The sequence below is a fragment of the Cydia pomonella genome, chromosome 12, assembly GCF_033807575.1.
Source record: "Cydia pomonella isolate Wapato2018A chromosome 12, ilCydPomo1, whole genome shotgun sequence".
Taxonomy (NCBI): Eukaryota; Metazoa; Arthropoda; class Insecta; order Lepidoptera; family Tortricidae; genus Cydia; species Cydia pomonella.
In genome coordinates, this window is record NC_084714.1 from 5,990,349 (window position 1) to 6,009,610 (window position 19,262).

The 19,262-nt window shown below is 40.2% G+C and overlaps 1 protein-coding gene across 1 annotated transcript; it reads left to right on the forward strand.

The window, feature by feature from the left end:
* The first annotated feature begins 300 nt into the window (after nucleotides 1-300).
* LOC133523872 (uncharacterized) lies at nucleotides 301-16,938 on the forward strand. Its single transcript, XM_061859625.1, has 3 exons — nucleotides 301-1,239; nucleotides 6,833-6,989; nucleotides 16,775-16,938. Exons 1-3 carry the CDS (start codon nucleotides 301-303, stop codon nucleotides 16,936-16,938), a joined length of 1,260 nt encoding a protein of 419 aa, XP_061715609.1.
* The last annotated feature ends 2,324 nt before the right edge of the window (nucleotides 16,939-19,262 follow it).

The window sequence follows — 19,262 nt, forward strand, 5'->3', positions numbered from 1 at the left end:
TATAAAAATGAATTTTTTGTTAAAAAAACTTGTCTGTTTTGACGACCGGTTTGGCCTAGTGGGTAGTGACGATACAGAACTCACATCAAGGAACAGTCGGCAAAAGCCATAAGAACACTGTATCAATGTAAAAGGGCAGTGGGGAAGAATTGGGGGTTGAAGCCGGGAATGATCTACTGGATCTACAAGGCGGTCATACTACCCAGGGTGCTATATGGGGCCGTGGTATGGTGGCATAGGGCCCATATCAAAGAATACCAAAGAGACCTAACCAAAGTACAGAGATTAGCGTGCCTAATGATGACGGGGGCCATGAGAACGACCCCGACACACGCAATGGAGGTAATGTTAGGTTTGAAGCCACTCTGGATTGAGGTAGAGAAAAGAGCCACAGAACAGTGGTACAGAATGAAAGCATGTAAAGAATGGAGAGGAAGCTGCGTGGACAAGAGACACGCGCTGATACAAAGAGAGGCACTATCAAGATTTGAGATGTTGATGGCCAACAACGACCTTATAAAAAGGCAGGAGATATTCGACAAGAAGTACAGGGTACATATAGGAGAGAGAGACAACTGGAAAGTGGAAGTCAGGCACCCAACGACAATCTGCTTCACGGATGGCTCGAGAAGAAGCTCAACGAAACTAGCAGGAGCGGGCATCGTGATCCCTAAACTGGGAGAAACAGTATCAATACCACTGGGTAGATATGCTAGCGTGTTCCAAGCTGAGGTATGTGCAATAGCGCACTGTGCACGTATAATCAAAGAGAGTGTGAAGCAAGAGGGCGCTGTTGTAATATATACCGACAGCCAGGCAGCACTGAAGGCACTGAAGAAAATATCAGTAACCTCCGCTCTCGTGAGAGAATGTAGAGAAGAGCTAAACTCGATAGGCAAACAAAGAAGTGTCACGGTAGCATGGGTGCCGGGGCACCAAGGAGTAACAGGTAACGAGAGAGCAGACGAGTTGGCGAGGATAGGGGCGGAGACGGAATACATGGGTCCGGAACCGGCTCTGCCCATGTCAGCGGATGTCACGAAGGGAGTCATAGAAAAGGTAAAAGAAATGGAAGCACAGAGAGAATGGGAAGAAGAGACTAGCTGCAGACAGTCTAAGATGATGGTCAAGGGCATTGATCACAAAAGAACCAGGTATCTTCTGAAACTAGGTAAGAGCAGTCTGAGAATATTGACAGGCATCATTACTGGTCACAATACTCTCAACAGACATCTCAAGGTAATAAAAATAAATAGAGACTCCTCCTGTCCACACTGTGGTAAGGAGGAAACTAGCTTTCACCTACTAGCAGAATGTATCATGTACGCGGCACTGCGATATAACACATTCGGTAGAGACTCACTAATAGAAAACGAACTTAAGGACGGACGTCGTTCTCTAAGTACCCTCAACACAAGCCTTATTGAGCTTACTGTGGGACTTAGTCAATTTGTGTAATAATGTCCTATAATATTTATTTATTTATTTATTATTTTCTGCAAAATCGATACATAGTTATAAATGTTTCTATTGTAATAGAAACGGTTGCAATATGAAACTAGCTTTAGATACAGTGTTACTATACTTACTCTTCGTCTCACGTACTTGAAGATATCCGGGCTAGATTGACATTCGACTTGTTTATTAATAGCTGATGATATGGCAAGAAGTGGTGATAATATCATTAGTTCCAAAAATTTAAAAAATGTACAGCCATAAAATTCAATTTTTAATACTGTAAACGTACATATATAATGACCTGAACTGTTGACTAAATATTATATTACTTACCCTGTTTGCTATAGAACGTGTCATTCACAAATACGTGTGCCTTGACTCGTAAGGTCATGTTTCTAAAGGTTATATTTGACAAATCTCGCGTCATCATGTATGACACGAACTATATGTTGTTTGTTGGGTCTAATACAAACTATATTTTGTTTGTTGGGCAATACGATAAAAACTTTATTGAAAACCAAGTGCTACTATGACTTATACGAATATTTAAATGACAGCGAACTTTTTTGATGCATGTTTTTGTGATACATATATTATCTAAATTATATAATTTTAATATATACCTTAATTTGACATTTAAAAATTAGAATTTTTACATTAATTGATAAGCATGTGTATGTAAATAGTTGACATTTATTATTTTGATGATGACAAACACCTACATTGAATCTCATGAGCTACACCGCCACTCACGTTAAATATTTGTATGCCTCATAATATGGCCAAAAGTGGAGCACTTAATTATCTGTATGTAACACCTGTTTGTAACACTACCTGCTTTTCGACAAATAAATGCATTGAATTGAATTGAATTGAATCTTGCAAGCTGAATTAAATTGGAAGTGTCCAATGGGAATAATGATTCATTTGAACTGAGACTTCACATAAATATTTTAGATGGGTGGCAGTGCACTTTTATGATACTATCGAGCTGATCTACTGATGGACACGAGAGGTGGCTATAGTAACTCCTTGATAAAACGACGCAACAAAATTGTGTTTGAGTTTATTAACAGTGCTAGATTAAGCCACAGCGCGGAGCATGCCGCAAATTCTATCAAGGGGCCCTTGGAATGCTTTCATTTTGTCAGACGAAGTGAAACTGAGTCCGTCAATGAGAAGAATCCACGAATTGCCATTCCCGCCGAGACGTACGTAGTGTGCTTAGGTATTTTTTTACGGCGACAATGGCCCTAAATTCTGACGCTCGCCCCCAAAAGCGCGGGGCCCGTAGCATTTGCTACATTTGCCACGTGGTATCCGCCACTGTTTGTTAGAATTATCTCGATGATTATTAGTTGCCTGTTGAAAGAAAAATATTCAGTGATAAAAGTTTATATCCAAAATTAAATTTTTGACTAAAAACTTATTATTAATCGAAAGTAAATTTAAGGCCAACTAGGAGTGCACGTTTCATGTTTGTTAATAGCATTTATCTTGCACAAGCTTCAATGAGTATTCATGATTTTTTGTCGTATCTGATCAAGAGCAAACCCAAAATTAAATTTGGTTTGAGTACACTTGGTGGACGCGGATGTGCGCGAGCTCCAGGTTGAAGACTGGCGAGAAACTTCACAGGACCGGGATCGGTGGCGGGCATTCGTGTTTGAGGCCAAGACACACTTTGGGTCGCTGCGCCAGGGGAGTACGAAAAACAGCTTTGAAACACTTTAATTTAATATTCCGTTTACTTAGCTACCTTTCAACTATATCTGAACATGCCAACAAAAGATTTATAGCGAAGTTTACGGGCGGGGATACGTAAGGTATGTGGGATATTTTATATTGCTATTTAACTATGTGACACTGGGATGATGTCGTGTTATTATGGGTGATGATGATCGTAATAGGTGTTCAGGTACCTGAGTATATACTCTACGGAGGTTGGTTGTCATAGTACTTACTGAAATCTTTTCTATTCGCAGTATTTCTGTGCAACGAGGCAGCATCAATTCCCATCCAACTTTTAAATACGATTATACATTCAAGTTGTTCTTTCTTTATCTCTGTTCCTTTTCCCATTCACTGCGTGTGCTGTCAAAATCGCTGCAGACTTATCTTAGTTTAACTCTATAAACATGTTCAAAGTAATATTTGGATATAATTATCTGGCGACTCACTAGCTATGTAACGCGCTCTTCAAAATTAAAGTCGAATGCTCGTATTTGCACAGTGACATCATCGTATGCTTTCCACATATTTTCCCATTCCATTACTACGCTTATGTCAGATTCTTGTTTGATCTCTAATGTTTAATTTTGTGATATTTGCCCGTGTGACTTACTTCGCAAACAAGTAATAGGTGTTCTTTTGGAGGCGTTGTTATTGTGGCCGACCAATGAGAGGTTTGAATGCTGACATGTAAATCACAATTAAGAATTTATGCATTGACAATAAAGCTTTTTATGACTGCCACCAGTTTGACACTGACATACGCTAATAGAGTCGAGCGTTTATTCGTGGCAAAATAAAAGAAGAAAATAACAAGTAACAAAACATAACATATAAGCGACGAAATGGTCCCGACTCAGCATGGTGCTAGCCTGGCTGGGCTAGCGCTGGTCTTCCGGCGGGGCCATGACCGTATTGCTGCTAAGTATTGCTAAATTGCTGGATATAATTAAGTGGGCGTAGTTTAAAAATAGCTTCTAAAAAATAAATCAAATCATCAAATCCATATTACAGACTGAGAGGTCAAAATGCCAAATTAACATTACAAAGAAAATAGATAAGTACCTATGCATATATACTATATTAATAATAATAAATCCGTACATTAGAGATGTATTGGGAAACTATAGAAAAATAATAATTTCTTTGAAAAGTTCTCTCAATGATTCACGTGCTCGTAAGGTATATAATTATAGAACAAATGGCTATTTTTGTAAGACAAATAACTATATTTGTCTTACAAAAATAGATCATAACTCTGAAACCGTTAACTTTTCGGGAATTTCTTTAGATAACCCTATAGATAGGTTAGGTTAGGTTTGTTCTATGGCAATTCTGAAAAGTTACGTGTTTCTGAGAAAAAACAAATTATGACTAACGAAAATGCAGACAAGCGATACACCCTTACATTAGTATGTAAGGGGTCTCTATTGTTTCCCATAAAGCTATAAGTAATAATGTATCGCTTGTTTGCATTTTCGTTAGTCATAATTTGTTTTTTCTCAGAAACACGTAACTTTTCAGAATTGCCATAGAACAAACCTAACCTAACCTATCTATAGGATTATCTAAAGAAATTCCTGAAAAGTTAACGGTTTCAGATATGACTTTCAATAATTATGTCGAACAAAAGGATCCGGTCTGTAAGTCAGCTGCTTTGCCCCAAACCAGAATACCATATGACATTACACTATGAAAATAACTATAATAAACAAGCGCCCTTAACCTATTTAAGGAACTAAAGAAAAGGATAAGAGAGGTCACCGCTGACCGCAGAGCTGGCAGCTTCCTCGCTCAAAGAATTAGTCTTGCGATACAGCGAGGAAATGCTGCTAGCATCTATGGCTACGGCACCATGCCGTAGGGGGACAGTTTTTAGTATTTTATTTTAAGACTAGTATTATTTATTTTTAGATCTAGCTTTTAGGTTTTGTGGCTGAGCTTTTAGTATATTCATTTGAAGATTATTGTATTATAATATTTAAATAAATCTAATTAAAACTTAGTATCATAAACAAGGCGAGCTGTCTCAATATTAGTCATATGTCTAATATCCACGACGCAGGCTTTGTCGTAAACAAGCAAAAAACATCAAAAACACGCTTCGTCAACATATTATATACCTATCCTACAATATATATATATATATATATATATATAACAGGTTTCGATAAAGTTTAATTCAAAGTAATATAATGCTAGTGCTAGTAATGCTTATGCTAGTGTAGGCGCTAGTTTTGCGTCCATAAAGTTATTTTAGACTCAATTAATTTACTATCATAGAGGGTCATCATTTTTTTGTATACTGTTGTTAAGGACATTAGAAGAGGACAAAAGACATGGCGTGCTATGCGAAACTTGAGCTTTTTTTTTTCTAAACTTTTTTTTTCTGTTGAAAATTTTGCTTATCAGATTTATTATAAAATTATACTGCTATGGTATGCAGAGTAATGATATACAATTGAAAATAAATGAAAATTAGATATTATTTTCTGTCAAGCCAACTTTAAACTTTTAAGGTTTTGGTTAGAGCAAATATAAGTATAGTCTGGTATATTGCAAATATAAGTAGTCTGGTGTGTGCGTGTGAATTATTTCATGGCATTTTCATTCATTCAAGTTAAGAGCTGGGCTCTTGTCGCCATTAAAACGTGCAAAAATTTAATATAAAAACTATAATTTTGCTTTAACCCCCTCTCAACGGATATATAAAATCTTAAGGGGCGCACTGATTACTAGTTCGCCGGACGATATCGGCCTGTCAGTTTTTCGCGATTGTCAGCTTTTGCTAATAACGGCCCGATTCGAAGAATGAAATACGATAACGATTAGTTCTGGTTTAGATAAGTTCCCATTTAGATATCGTTTGTATGTCGTATAATTGACAGAAGCAGCTCGATCCGGGCAACCAATCTCACTTTGACGTTAGAAATATCGTAGATAGATCTTATTGTACAGCGGAAACAAAATAAACGTCAATTTTGATATGTCATTTAGCTATCGATCTTTTAAAGATCTTTCCAAGATCTTAAACGTGTCTTAATTATTCTTCGAATCGAGCCGTTACGGCCGATATCGTCCGGACCGGCGAACTGGTAATCAGTGGGCCTCTCAGCTAGAACTTGTATATTTTTTATCTCAAATAATAATAATAATAACCAATTCTAGGCCACGATTACCACGTTTGCCTATGAATAGACGCAATCTAGCGCTAGTGGGAGCCCTAAACGCTTTACTAGAGCCATACATACGGACTAGTAAAGATTTAGATGATACGCACTCGATCATGTACTGCGGAGCCATCGCGGCGTGCCGTGTTGCTCGAGTCAAGTTTCCGGACGCTGAACGTGCACCTAGGACCGTCGGAGGTGTCCCTGCATGGCAAGCGCGGATCGAGCGTCGTATCAGCTCGTTTAGGACTCTCATTGCAAAGCTGATCTGCTTCAGGGAGGGCAACAATCGCCCTCGAGTAATGCGCTTTGTGAACCAGGCGTTCGCGGGGACGAATATCAGGCCCCGCGAATACATGGCCAATGTCACGGAGCGCATCGACTTTCTAAAGCAGAAAGTCTATGCATGGGCAAACCGTATTCGCCGCTACAGAGAGCGTGTGGATCGATTCCAGCAGAATCGTCTTTTTCAGAGTGACCAAAGGAAGGTGTACCGGAAGTGGGAGGAAACCAACCCTCGTGCGTCCGACACGCAGCCGCCGGATGCTACTGCCATGACTGACTTCTGGCGTAGCATCTGGTCGGTGCCTGTCGGACACACCGAGGGGAGTTGGATGAGTGTTGTCGAGCGTGAGTGCGAGTCCATCGAACCTATGGGGGCAGTCACCATCAGCCCCGATGACGTAAGTTGTGCCATCCGCACGGCCCAGAATTGGAAAAGCCCTGGGCCGGATGGATTGCACAACTTCTGGCTAAAATGGTTTCGATGCTCGCACTCGCGCTTGGCAGCACAATTTCAACAAGCCCTCGAGCTTGGTTCTCTCCCACCTTCCTTAACAACTGGTGTCACCTTCCTGCTCTATAAGTCCGGTAGTACCACGGAAGCGAAGAACTACAGACCCATCACGTGCTTGCCTACACTTTACAAGCTCCTTACATCCATTTTGAGATCAAAAATCAACGCGCATATTGTCGCTAATAACATTTTGGCCACTGCTCAAAATGGATGTAGGGTTGGGTCCCGTGGTACTAAAGAGCTCCTCCTCATAGACATGACTATTTGCCAACAAATCCGACGGAACAGGGGGGCCTTTTCCGCCGCTTGGATTGACTATAAGAAGGCCTATGATTCGGTGCCTCACTCATGGCTGGGGAGGGTCTTAGAGCTGTATAAAGTTAATACAGCTTTGAGAGCCTTTCTAAGCGCGTGTATGAGGCAGTGGACCACAGTCCTTCGTCAACCAGGAGGCGAGGATGACCGCCCTGGCCCGCAGGATTTTATAAGGATTGAGCGAGGAATATTCCAGGGTGATAGTCTGAGTCCTCTGTGGTTCTGCCTAGCTCTGAATCCCCTCAGCACCCTGCTGAAGGATTTGGGACTAGGTTGCCGGCTTCGGAGAGAGGGTGAAGTAATTTCTCACCTTCTTTACATGGATGACCTCAAATTATTTGCACCAAATAGCCAAGATTTGTTGGAGCTACTGAAAACCACCGAAGTCTTCAGTAGTGCCATCAACATGGAGTTTGGTGTCGATAAATGTGCGGTTATGCATGTACAGCGGGGGAAGGTTGTAAATTCAACAAATTTACAACTTTCTGAGACAATGTCTTTCAGATCTATCTCTGAATCAGAAACCTACAAATACCTTGGTATGTCACAGTCGTTGGGTATTGAGGACGAGGGTATTAGACAGTCGGTGAAGGAGCGCTTTTTCAGTCGGCTCACAAAAGTCCTTAACAGTCTTTTGTCAGGAGGCAACAAAGTGCGCGCCTTCAACGCCTGGGTAATGCCCCTACTCACATACTCCTTTGGCATACTAAGGTGGACTCAGACCGAGCTGGACGCCCTGGATCGGAGGGTCCGACTACAGCTCACCACATACCGTATGCTACACCCACGCTCGTCTGTTATGAGATTGTACATCCCACGGAAGTGTGGAGGTCGAGGCTTCCTAAACGCCAAAGATCTCCACAACCGCGAGGTGTGCAATCTCAGGAATTATTTCCTTAACAACGAGTGTGGGATGCATCGTGACGTGGTGGCAGTAGACAGGAACCTTACGCCGCTCTCCTTGGCAAACGAGAACTGGCGCAAACCTGTGGTACTAAGTACTGCGGATCGCAAGGCGGCATGGGAGAGTAAGGTGCTACACGGGCGGTTCTACAAGGCCCTCACGGGACCTGACGTGGACCTGCTCGCGTCGGTGAACTGGTTACGATTCGGGGACCTCTTTGGAGAAACCGAGGGTTTTGTCTGTGCAATTGCGGACGAAGTTATGATGACGAACAACTATCGGAAATATATCCTGAAGGACGGTACGGTCGACATTTGTCGGGCATGCCGCCGTCCCGGAGAGTCACTCAGGCATATCATTTCCGGTTGTTCTCATCTTGCTAACCGCGAGTACTTACACAGACATAATCTCGTAGCCAGAATTATTCACCAGCAGCTTGCTCTTCTATACCGCCTTGTGGACCGCGAAGTACCGTACTACAAGTACTCACCTGCGCCAGTTCTCGAAAATAGTCGTGCCACGCTCTATTGGGATCGATCTATTATCACTGACAGGACTATTGTAGCCAATAAGCCTGACATCGTGATAATAGATCGATCGCAACGCCGGGCCGTGCTCGTCGATATCACCATCCCCCATGATGAGAATCTCGTGAAAGCCGAGAAGGACAAGTCCAGCAAATACCTAGACTTGGCTCATGAGATAACCGCCATGTGGGATGTTGATTCGACGATCATTGTCCCAATAGTCGTTTCAGCGAACGGTCTCATAGCGAAGAGTCTCGACCAACACCTTGAGAGACTCTCGCTAGGTGGTTGGATCAAGGGTCAGATGCAGAAGGCGGTGATCTTGGACACGGCGCGGATAGTGCGGCGGTTCCTCTCTCTGCAGCCCTGACCACCGGCAGCTTGGGCCCTGCCCCGCTGCTGGCGGCACACTAGGTTAAGTTTTTTACAATGTGTTTATATGTGTTTTGTATAGTATTTTTTGATGTATTTTTATATTTTACTTTTATATCCATATTGTAAAAAACGTAACCTAAGAAGGAAGAGAAATAAAGGAGAATAATAATAATAATTCAGCCTATATACGTCCCACTGCTGGGCACAGGCCTCCTCTCATGCGAGAGGGCTCGGGCTATAGTCCCCACGCTAGCCCAATGCGGATTGGGGACTTCACATACACCTTTGAATTTATCTCAACTCATCTAAAATTATCTAATTTGTTGTCAGTAGAGAGTATTGACCGTTTCCCCAATATTTACCCACCGCTCAGCTACTACATTCCGCTTTCCAAGCAAATATTATACAAGCAAGTACTCGTATATACCTTCTATTGTACTAACATCTATGCAACTAACTGACCCATTATATACCTTATATCTTTGAAATAAGATTTACAAATGGTCAATGATTGTACTTTAGCTTTTTGTCATCGCTGTCAGTACAGTCTGCAACTGTCTTACCTATTGTAGACTTTATTATGATTATAATAAGGTTGACGTATGGTCAATGTGTCAATGACTTTTGCCGCCGTTTGGGTGACGAGTGGAGCCGAAATTAGGAGTGCCAGAGTCAATAAATGCTCCTCCTTTTGTGGGTTTGTTAACTTCATCGTTTAGATCTTTTATGACAATTTGAGTAGCCAAGATGACTGTTTGTTCCGAGATTAGTCCGAATAATTCTGTCATTTTTATTTCAGTTTTACCAAATGGATCCTCGTTGCGATCCTAACGAAATAACGGTACTTTTTCTATGAAATTTCCATTTTGGGAGAAAAGGGTTTTCATTAACTAAATCTTAACAAATCACTTTGATTTTGATATCGACCGCTTCAGCAGAATATTTTATAGGTTTCGTTTTATATAAAAAATACATAGTTTTTATAAAACGGCTTAATTCGATCACAGAATAACTACCTATAATAGTCCTACCGATAGTTCGAACAAGTTTGATCACATGCTATAAGTTTGTTTTATAAAAACTATGTACTTTTTAGGGTTCCGTACCTCGAAAGGAAAAAACGGAACCATTATAGGATTACTTTGTAGTCCGTCCGTCCGTCCGTCTGTCTGTCTGTCAAGACCCTTTTTCTCAGGAAGGCGTGGAGGTATCAAGCTGGAATTTACGAGTATATCAAATACTCAGGTCTACTGTCCCTTGGAGCTGTGAAAAATCAACCTTCTAAGCCAACGCAATCAAAAGATACAGCCGTTTATGCCGCAAATTTCCGCAAATTTTCGACACTCGCAAGGGAATCAAAACCTACAGGGTAACTCCCCGTGAACTCAGAATCTTGAAATTTGGTACGAAGGAACGTCTCATAACACAGATTGCGTAAATTTTGCGGAAAAATTGCGTAAATTTTTTGTTACATCATATAATAATATATACCTACAGGTTTGTACGGAACCCTCGGTGCGCGATCCCGACTCGCACTTGGCCGGTTTTTTTTTAAAGCGAAACCTATAAGCCTAGAATATATTGTGCTGAAGCGATCGACATCAAAATCAAAGTGATTTGTCAAGATTTAGTTAGTGGAAACCGTTTTCTTCCGAAATGGAAATTTCACCAAAAATGTACGGACGTTCAGTTAGGATTGTAAAACTGTTCTTTCCTCTTAAGTTACGTTACGTACACGTTAAAGGCTTTGTAATTACTGAGATAAATCAAGATACCTTATGCCATAATATACTTATACAATGCGTCATCTTCAATTTAGAATCACAGTCTCCCTTCCTATCTGTGTGTGCAATTCCATTCACTCATCATTCGCCCATTCGCCTTTAAATTACCAACCGAATACAAACCATTATAAAACAAATTCAAATTCATCGTCACGTCCATAATTACCTCACCGTCGCGACCTACCCCAAAATCGATACCCCAAAAATCTAATTACGCCCCCTGTATTGATTATACCGACCTTGTAAAAAATTAAGTCAAAGCCTGACCCAAATCGGCCCCTTCATTGCCAAGTTTATATTGAACACTTTAAATGGAAGAAGCTTAATGAGGGCGTTTAAGATTTGGAGTTGGCGCGGGAGGAGTTGGTACTTGCAAGACATAATGTGTCGTAAAAACCAAAGTATTATAAATTTTTACACACTGTTATTTAGCTTCACTGTGTATTTTGTTTCTTTGTATATTTGAATCAAATCTTGATATCTGATCCAGTTAAAATTTAGAGTACTTCCGTAATTCCGATGACATTGCAATAATGTGCTAATATGGAGCTGATCTGATGGGAAGGTAGCAAAGAGAACTCCTCGATGGAAAAAGATAGACACATCGAATTTAGGCTCATTAGAAAGGTCTCGAGATGTACTTGATAGACATATATATTAGAAGTATAGTCAGGAATAAGAGTGTGCTTCACACACTTGTATTAAATATTATTAACCCTATAGACTGTTATACTGTAGTAAGTATTTATTTTAAGATTATTATAATGTGTGCGATGTTTACCCAGGTATTGGCTATTGTATTTATAAATGTTGCTATGTATTTTGCACGTCTCTATAATTATGATGTTACAGTAAATGCTGTGTTGGGCCTACTTACAGAATAATTTCTTGATTTTTGAACAATACTAAATTGCTTCACAAGTATCAATACTTCTCAGTCCTCCTATAATTAATAAAAAGAATTAAAAAGGAGTCGGAATCAACGGTCGCGTGCCCCAGAGGCCAATGTCCTTTAGACGAGATTGCCCCCTCGCCTCCGTCCCTTTCCAATTAACCGCTTAATCCATCGCTCCGTCTCTCTCTAATCGAGGGATGCTAATATCGTGTTACTTAATATCCCTCAGGGAAATTGTTCTCGAAAATTTTTTCAGGTCCGAATTGCGTGTTATGACAGAGGCCGGGAAAGAAGGCATTATTATAACCTACGCGATATCAATGCGGAAGTAAGTCCACCTGTCTGTCTGTCACTTCTTCACTCTTAAACTTCGCAACTAGTTTAGACGAAGTGTTGTATGCTTATAATTTGAGGCCCAAGGAAGGATATAGTTTTTATCAATCGTCATCATGCTACGCATGATAAATTGTGGGCAGAAGTTAGTAAGTGATAAGTGATAAATATTATTATTGTATAAAAGATTTCCTAAATGACACTTAATGTTTAATATAATTTAACTTTACTTAATTTTATTGTTACTTAAGTTTATGTATGTTAGCTATAGAATTAAATTAAATTATTTCAAATCGATATTATATAATGTGATTGTGTGTGTCATCCTGAAATGTATGTATTACGCCTGAAAAGGTAGTGTTTGGTGAGACTACTAACGTAGCAATCTTAGCTAAATATGTAACCCATTCTCCACATAAAGCTCTGGTTTCCTAGGATAGCGTTGCCGTCATATAGCGGCCGTAATATTACGGACGCAAAAAGAATGTTCCTTCAATCACCGCCCTCTAGGAAACCGCGCCATTTTGTTTAAATAGACTACGTTCTAGTGACGTCAATCACCGATGTAATTACGGCCGCTATATGAAGGCACCGCTATCCTAGGAAACCAGAGCTTAACGCGGCAAAAACACTTGAAACTGAAATATAAGTTGCTTCACTGTTTTTGTGTACACTTGTATGTCTACAAATTTTTCGCTTCGCTTTGTTTTATCGTGGTCGTATTAAACGATAACATGCTGAATATGATAACCTTTTAGTAACATGATGCATGATGATTAATCAAATTAACTGCATCAATCAAATTAACACATTCATCAAATTAATCTAATTATGACGACCGGTCTGGCCTCGTGGGTAGTGACCCTGCCTATGAAGCCGATGGTCCCGGGTTCAAATCCTGATAAGGGCATTTAGTCGTATGATGAGCATGGGTATTTGTTCCTGAGTCATGGGTGTTTTCTATATATTTAAGTATTTATAAATATTTATATATTATATATATCGTTGTCTAAGTACCCTCAACACAAGCCTTATTGAGCTTACTGTGGGACTTAGTCAATTTGTGTAATAATGTCCTATAATGTCCTATAATATAAAAATTAACTGTAAACTATCAATTAACTAAAAGTTATAAAGGCCGGTATTCGCTGATAAAATCCATAGCGTTCGAAATGCGAAGATATTCTCGCGTTTGAATATTCCGTTCATCCCGATGCGGATAGTTCAAAAGAACATTCGAATCAGAAACATCCCATGATAATTCTTTGTCTGGAAAATTCACAACTGATACGTTTTTAATGCAGTGAGTTACGGTATGATATACGACAAACGGGTATCCGATATCAGCCGTGAGTTAGCAATAAAAGCAAAGCATGTCGAAAAATATCGTTAAGTAGCACGCCCCTTAATATCTTCCACCCGGCCGCGCCAGCCGTATCAGGGAATTTTCATCTGAATATTTTCTTTTCTCATTGTCGTTATCTGAAAAATATGTTTTTCGTACAGTACCACGCGCCGACCTATCCGCCCGCCGAAATCTACTCCAAACTCAAATGTGCTCTGCTGGACGCAAAGTTCCAATTCTTTCATTCGCAGAAAATGTCACGTTACTCTTAGTAAAAGAAAAAAATGTAGTTAAAAGAGTCTGCGAAAGTAAGTTTAAATGCGTTGGGTTACAGTAGAAAATTGCTTGGAGGAGTTAACGCGACGGGTGGTAGGCGGAATATGGAAACCGGAAGCCTGGGGAGGCGGGTGGGGCAAATGGACGGAAGAGAAGCGAAGGCAAATAACTTTGCCCTTGTACACACGTATAGGGAAGCGTCGAGGGTGTACAAAAATTCTCGCAGCCGTTCCCAAGTTTCACAATGAAACGCTGAGTATTTTTGTCATTTGTCGTCATAAAACCTAAAAGAACTCTGAGGAAGCTATGAGAGATATGTAAGCTTCACGGAGAATTAACGTTTTAACTTTCCATTTGAACGTTCAAAGTTTGGATGAAAGTATTAGGATTTTTGCTGTGAAATGAAGCGGTGTAACAAACGAGTCGCGGTAGCAATAGGATTGCATGCAGACGCGTAATTTATAAACTAGGTACTACAACCAATTTGCTTTAAGCCGCTCGAAGCACCGTTACATCGCCCGTTAAATCTTTAGCAATTCGATGAAGCGCAAAAGTAAACTTACAAATTAAATCCTTGTATTAAACAACGTTTTCTTTGTGGTGAAATTCTTTGCGAACTTGAAAATCAAAGGTTCGGCCGGCGAAAGTTGGTGCCCTTTGAGCAGCGGCGTTATTATTTTCTCAAGAACCTCTTTTATGTAAAAGAACGCTCGAGATGGCGAGGGTGGTAAAGGGAAAAATATGACGGAGACTCGGTCTATGTCCCTGTCTAGTTTGTGCGTTGGAGTGAGAGGGGAAATAGAGTCGAGTGCCTGTCGTGTGAAGAGTCTCCATTCCATACATGGGTACTCGTTACGTCGAGCCCGCGGGCGTCTCAGCAGTGTGGGCTTTCGACAAGTATTTTATGAAAAATGTAACCGCCTTTGTGACAATACTGCTTTTAAGCAATGCGACTGTTGTTAACAATAATGAGATGAAAGTTGCCCCCGGTTTTTTGATGACGAAACTTGTTGTGTAGGCTTAGATGACGAGCGGAGGCTTAGTTGGTCGTACCTTAATGTGTTTTGTCATGCCTTATTAGCGGGACAAGTCGGGAGTTGAGTTGTTGAGTGTTTAGACTGAGCTAGAGGGACTTTGAGGTTATACAACGTTATAGATTATTTTTAAATTGCTACTGGTTAACTTTTGAAATTAATTATGTAGGTTACCAGAGACTAATTAGGTCAAACCCCGGCTGAGATCAATAAGTTTATAAGTTTAGCTTATTATCATTAATAGAAGTTGCTTTTCGATGAAAGTAATAATCGCGAAAAAACTATACACCCGCGAAAATTGTGCTGGCGCATGGCGTGGGGATTACCTACTGCCTAAGTGTCCAAATCCTATTGTGAGAGGACTGAGAGAGCCCAATATTATAGTGGGACATATAAATTAGTTATGATGCAGATATAATATACATGTATATTTAAAAAAAAATCGGACAAATGCGAGTAGGACTCGCCCACCGAGGGTTCCGTACTTTTTAATATTTGTTGTTATAGCGGCAACAGAAATACATCATCTGTGAAAATTTCAACTGTCTAGCTATCACGGTTCATGAGATACAGCCTGGTGACAGACGGACGGACGGACGGACGGACGGACAGCGGAGTCTTAGTAATAGGGTCCCGTTTTACCCTTTGGGTACGGAATCCTAAAAATATGTACGATACTATATAATATACAGACAGTGTAAATACATTATCTCTCTGCTTTGCCTAGAGGTTGACTGGTAGAGAATGCCTCATGGCATTAGGTCCGCCTTTTGTACTATAAGGTTTTCTTTTGTGCAATAAAGATTAAATAAATAAATAAATTATCCGTACAGTACTCGTATACCTACCTACATCTTCTATGGCAGGTATTGGTATATGAGAATTCACGTGAACATCGAACGACGCGCAAACGATGCCCTAGGTGCCTATTGACGTTTCTGAGACGTATCAATCGCCTGAGTAAAGGATCTGTCTGTGGGTTAATTCTAAAACTCGATAGATATCTGATAGATATGAACTATGTGCTATTTCACTACATTCTAAGGTATATCATGGATAGGCATATTTGGCATTGATAACGTCCTGCATTACCAATCTAGTGCATCAAATTTCTATAAGAAAGTACCTTACCTAGTGTATGTAATTTTGTGCTTGTTTTATTCTATATACATTTAAATTGTATTTTTTATTTATTACATGTTAGTTATAAGATGTAATGTATTAAATAAATGTGACCCGCCGAGTTTCTTGCCGGTCCCATATTGGGATACTCTCCTACAATTTAGGAGGAATTTAAATCTTCTCAGGTCAGAGGTGTGGGGTTAGACCCGGCGTAGCTTTATTTGACGTTCATAAGCGCATTGTAATATGCCTACTTGAAAAATAACTTATCTTCATCTTGATGGAACTATGAAATAGGTAAAAACACCAAAAAAGGAGCAAAGTGTGCGAAAAACTGACTATGGTCCATATTTTAAATTATGAAAGATTACAGGCCACAACGGATATGATGGTTGTATTTGATGAAATTTTAAAATACAAAGCTATAACGATGCAAACTAGCGAATCAAATAAAATAAATGAATTCCGCCGGGATAAAAGCTAACCTTTGTCGTATTCAAAGAATCAGGACGCCTTTAGTTCAAATTCCTCGTTACGGTTTCTCTAGCAAACACACTCATTCTTCCTCATACAATTTTAAACTCAGTGGTTCTATGAGGCTAGCTCATTCCTCCTCCTCCTTCCTTCTCAGCATATTCGCGTCCACTGCTGAACATATGCTTCTTTCATGGATTTCCATATTGTTCTCTATGCGGCGGTTCTATGCCAGATCGGCCCTGCCGTCTTTCTAATAACGTCCGACCATCTGGCTCGTGGTTTTCCATCACCTCGGCTTTCCAGTTTCCAGAACATTACTCGCTGGCCCCATTGGCCATCATCCCTGCGACAGATATGGCCGGCCCATCCCCAGTACAGCTGCGCAATGGGCTGTAGGCCACGAACGCCCTCATGGCTCCGCCATTAAAAAAACGAAAACGATTTTATTCTTGAACCTGCTCACAAAATTTCACTACACTAGTTTGAAAAATGCGGCATTTTTGTCCAAGCTGAAAAAGAAACCTTCGCTGACGCTCGGACAATAAATACGAACGAGCACCTATAACATTAGTAGAATTTAATGACCATTTCGACGTCGAACGACTTGAGAAAGTTGAGAATAGACCATCGATGTTATTCCACAGCCCTATGGATATTGGTTTGGTATACATATATACGTCTGTTAATCTGCTAAAGCGGGTAATATGTGCCCGGGGATATTACGAGAACTCCGTTTGACGTATAGAAGCAATAACAGCAATAATAAACTCCGGAAGGACGAATATTTTCCTCTACGCATGTAAAGTGTGCTGGAAGAGACTTGTTTACAAGTTTTTAATAAGATAGTGGGTTTTTTTGTGAAATATCCTTAGGGTTACCATAATTATTCGGAACAGATACGGGACAATGGGGTAGTAATGGAAATAACTCACATAGGTACCGAAAGAATGTGGTTAAATAGACATGATTGAGACCATTTATATACATATTCTACAGCGGGACAAAAACGGGACGGGTAAAAATACGGAACGCGATACTTAAGTACGATGATAGCCCCGTATATACAGGACGTATGGCAACTCTAAATATCCTTTAGGGGCTGTAAACATACCTATATATTTTATGTCGGTAGAAAATAAGCATATAGCCTTACTCATTGCAAACGCAAAACGTAGCTACAGATAATAGAACTGTACTAAGTACCGTAAGCCTATACCCTCCTGATGACCAGCGTCCTACACGTAGTACATAGGCCCCAATACATTTTTGACTCTTTGGCAATGTGGCAGAGTTAAATTTAAACTGGCAAATTTTTCTACCCGCTCGTCAGGGCGATACCGACTCTGGTAACTCCGGGGATGTCTGAATGCTTATAAACTTGAGAAACGTTGTGACGAGGGGAAGGCGGAGTCACAAACATGGTGACGGCACCTGTAAACGTGACCACTACGTATGACAAATAGGGGGAGGGGTACAAAAATCATGAAATTCGTTTGACGTAATTTGTGAACAACCCCTTCTTTGTTTCTTTACAAGATTTACTTAACCCCGATGAACGTACTAAGTCTGATACTGAACTCTAACACAGATCTAGAGAAGACCTCTGATGCCCGCGCGGGTTCGTACCTGGTGCAGAGGTTGGCCATCGCTGTCCAGCGCGGTAACGCGGCAAGTGTGATGGGCACCTTTGCATCCGGTGCAGCTCGCGGAGGTCTTATAGAATAAGATAGTTCATTTAGCACTGTACTCGTAGATTATATATTATTGTTTTGTGTGTATTTTTTTCCAATTGTATGTCACTTTTTATTGTACTGTAAAATGTACGTATTAAATAATTGAGGTTTAACACAGATTGATCTGTTATTTTAAAATGGCAATTCTAAATATCAATCAATTGTAAGTTTTGTAAAAAAAAATACAATAACACAACATCCAGCGTTTTTATATCCGCATGGTTTCCTCAGAATACCTATTACTTTCGTCTCCCTCATTACGAGGCAAATCATTACTGGGTGAAATCGTATGGAATCTTAAAGCAGGGATTGTTAGCGCTGCCAAATCTAAATCAACCTTAAAAAATATAGCTTAAAGTTCAAATTAGATTATCAGGATATGAGATTATGATTAAACGTGATATGTCACCCAGCGTATGAAAATATGAAAGTATTGAAAATAAAATCACTTCAGCATTTAAGAGGTTTGTAATAAATCACAGGAAAAGTAATTGCTGATTTTCATGTTTGAAGTTTTTAGAAATAGGACGACGTGACGGACGGACGTGAGAAACGTTTTTTTATTAAGTATATATTTGTTAAACTTATCCGAAAAGCAGCCAAGTTAAAGTGGGACTGGGCTGGGCATGTCTGCCGCATGCCGAATGACTTGTGGGCCAAGATAACCACGGATTGGGTGCCCCACGAGTCAAACCGGGGGATCTGGCAGACCTCGTCGGCGGGATAACTTAGACTCCTTTTTGAGGGACTGGCCGGTCGTAGCTCAAAACCGGGATGAGTGGAAGAAGAGGGGTGAGGCCTTTGCCCAGCAGTGGGACACAATAGGCTCGTTATAATAATATAATATAATTATTCGTAGGAAAAAGTATGTATGAAGTGTAGGTGTAGGCTTTGATTGAAGGTTTTTTATATGCTAATTTTTAAATTGTCATTGACGTAGGACCTTTTCTGTTTTGATATTTTTAGCATTAAAATATTCAGTCAAAT

What these genes read in the sequence shown, in the direction of transcription:
- LOC133523872 (XM_061859625.1), top strand. Translation starts at nt 301, where the DNA reads ATGACGGGGGCCATGAGAACGACCCCGACACACGCAATGGAGGTAATG. An exon ending in CTCTCAACAGACATCTCAAG is followed by an intron (nt 1,240 to 6,832) that starts GTAATAAAAATA and finishes CGTCTTTTTCAG; the next exon opens with AGTGACCAAAGGAAGGTGTA. An exon ending in TTGGATGAGTGTTGTCGAGC is followed by an intron (nt 6,990 to 16,774) that starts GTGAGTGCGAGT and finishes GTTCTATGCCAG; the next exon opens with ATCGGCCCTGCCGTCTTTCT.